General features: G+C 29.0%; 1 protein-coding gene across 1 annotated transcript; it reads left to right on the forward strand.

The window, feature by feature from the left end:
* Positions 763 to 1,150, forward strand: LOC104747454 (probable non-specific lipid-transfer protein 2). The gene has a single exon (XM_010469085.1). The coding sequence runs from the start codon at positions 801 to 803 to the stop codon at positions 1,095 to 1,097; it is 297 nt and encodes a 98-aa protein (XP_010467387.1). The 5' UTR covers positions 763 to 800; the 3' UTR covers positions 1,098 to 1,150.

Consider the following 3,235-nt stretch of genomic DNA (forward strand, 5'->3'; position numbering starts at 1 on the left):
TTTGGAGCCTCCATCTACTGATATTTCTCTGATACTTGTGAGATTATAATTTCGTCTGCTGATGACGATGATGCTCCCATGGGTAAAGGATGCCAAAAAAAGTTTAAACTAAACGTGTTGATAATAGAATCTTGTTTCTTCCAACTGAGCATTGTTTATGGCAATATATTATATGATCTACAATGGAATACTTACTGATCTGTTATAAGAGTTTAGATATATATAAAACACATACATTTGCAGTTGTAGACTTGGACTAGTGGTAGAAAGAATGGAGATAGTGGTTATAACTTATGGCAATATATTTTCTGCTACCGTACGATTATATCTGAGGAGTGAGGAAGCTTGTACGTCGCAAAGGAAGACAAGAAGAAAGTGGAGACTGTACGATTATATCTGAGGAAGCATAAGGTCATCACAAAGTCTTCATCATTAATCTTTTATCCAAAAAAAAAAAGAAAGTCTTTACCAATCATCATCATTATCCACCTTTAGTTTCAAATTTTGGTCAATCTCATCACCCCTTCCCTAGGAGATAGCTAAGGAGAGGACAACACGTTTAAAAAGAGAGGGCTAACAATAGGAAATGTATATTTTCTTGTTCTTATTGCCTTGTAACTCTCATCACCTCTTTATTTCTTCGAACTTTCCATAGTTTCTGCTTTCCAATTTTCTATTTAAAGACACCTAAAACAAAATGAAAAAAAAAAAAACAATGTATATAAGCAGAAGTTATTTCTACAAAATTAATTTATCTTGTTTTTTAGTGTTTTTTATGAGTTACTACTAAGTCATTAGACATGAAGATCATTCCTTTCATATTCATCGCCATCATGACATCATTTCCGGCTCCAATCAAAGTCGTTGATGCCAAAAAAGAGCTACCATTTTGCAATCTGGAGCTTCTACCATGCGTCCAACCCTTTCTAGTTAACGGCCAGGGAGGTAAACTGCCTACTGGCTGTTGTGAGAAACTGAAAAAATCCACATCATGTATGTGTAGATTCCTTACGGCCAAGGAACGAAACCTAGGATCAGCTGCTCACAGAATGCTCTGGTGGTGTCAAATTGCTGTACCCAAATGTCCCAAAATCTAGAGATTATAGGTTTATGTTCCTCAGCCATAATTATGATAAATTTTGTTAATTGAAGCTCGACGACATGTGTGCATGAGACACATGACCCGAGAATAATCATATTAAGCAGCAAAATTGTTCTTTTACATTATTATTCGTCTTATATACATGGAGGAAATTTTGACAACATTATGGATTTAATTTCGAGTAAGAAAAAGTGCTCCAATTCGAGCTAAGAGATCATGTATTACCAAGGTGTTGTTCGTTTGGTAAATTGGACGCGTTATTTGGATGTGTTAATGACTTTTAGGATAGAAGTAAATTTTAAATGCATTATAAATTAACACAAAATTTATCTAATTTTATTTACAAAATTTTAAAAAAAAAATTGTTATAAATGCCCTTTTTGAAAACCTTTTCTAAAAATATTTTTTTGTGAATATTTTCATTTTTACTCTATTTTACATAATTACAATACGTTATATTAACTCTTAGAATTTTTTTTTTTTAGGTTTGAATTCTCAGTTTTATATTCAGGGTATAGTTTTTAGGAGGTAGGATTTAGCATTTAGGGTTTATGGTTTAAAATTTAATCATTTAATATATTAAAAGTGATATTTTTGAAAATAGACACTATGAAAGAGTATTTTTGAAAAGTGACATAGAAAAAGGGATATTTTTGAAAATCCCCCAAACTTTAAACAAAAAAAGAAAAATTAAGTGAAACATTAAATTTTCACTTCAAGAAAAATAAAGACTACTAAACTCAACTTAAAATTTATAGTTTAAGACGAAGATATTTTAAAGGTCACATTTTATATTGCGAAATTTATGTAAAAAATCCTTAAAAAATTAAAAGGTTATCATCCATCTTCTAAAAACATAAATAATCAATGATCACATTATTCATAAGCTCTACAACAAGATATACAAAAAGTGAAATGTAAGCCATTAAAAATAATATAAGAGAAAGACTTATTCTTAAGTGAAACTACACCTTTAGAATGAAAAACAAATATGATATTCAATAAACTGAATCAAATGTTTTTAATCCAAAAAATTGGGTATTAAAAGATAGTAAATAATTAAGGAGAAAATAGTTATGATAAGTTTTAAAAATCAATACACAATCTAATATATTATATGTGAGCCAATAGAAAAAAAATGTCTGAGAGACAACAAATGTATCGTAGTAGATGACTAAAGAATTGGTAGTTAAGAATGTTTGAAACTAGTTAATAAAAGTTGAAAACATAATGCACATGACTAAAGTAAAATCTTTCAAATCACATTCACGGTGTGAAACGAATGAGTTTCAAAAAATTACATGACATACAAAATCATTAAATTCAAAATCAGTTTTAACTATTTGGCCATAAAATACATACATTTATGACTTTTATGACTTGATCGAGCACTTTTTCTTACTCGAAAAATACATACATTTATGACTTGGTCGAGAATTCTCTTATGGCATGTTACACTTCCTTCGATAGGTAAAATAAGCTTGGTAATGTTATTCTAGTGACATGATATATCCCTATATAATAAAATGGAAGTACACAACATTGTTTTGTATATATACTATATAATTTTAATATGTGGGTTACAAATAGGTTATAGATTAAGTTTTATATTTGTATAGTCTGGATTTATTGTTTCCAAAAATCTTAAAGAGAATATTCTAAAGAAACATTTGATATCATCTAACTTACCATATTAATTTATTTTATTAAATTATTCATAAAAAAAATTCTTTGATATCTAACTTAACATATTAATTTGTTAATTATCATTATACTTCACTTTTCATTTTTAAAATAAATATAAATGATTCAATCTATAAATATTTAAGTTTTAGTAATATTAATTTTTAAAATAATACTAGGTTTTAACCTGCGGTATACCGCGTGACAATTTGTTAAAGTAAAAAATTAAAATTTTAATCAATCGATTTATATCTTGAAGATTATAGTCTGAGATTGGACAAGAGATTAAATTCTCTTGAGCTGGCTGGTTAAGTCAGATAACCGAGGATTTATTAAGATCCGGTTTAGGTTATGCAATCCGCTAAGGTTATGCCACACGTGTTCTTTTCTCTCGGCTTCCCTGCACGCTTCACACGTGAGAAGGGTTGTTATTCGGATAAGACTCTCGTC

Source organism: Camelina sativa, chromosome 15 (assembly GCF_000633955.1).
Source record: "Camelina sativa cultivar DH55 chromosome 15, Cs, whole genome shotgun sequence".
NCBI classification, from domain to species: Eukaryota; Viridiplantae; Streptophyta; class Magnoliopsida; order Brassicales; family Brassicaceae; genus Camelina; species Camelina sativa.

Excerpts from the sequence above, each read along its gene's own strand:
- LOC104747454 (XM_010469085.1), top strand. The coding sequence starts at position 801 with ATGAAGATCATTCCTTTCATATTCATCGCCATCATGACATCATTTCCG.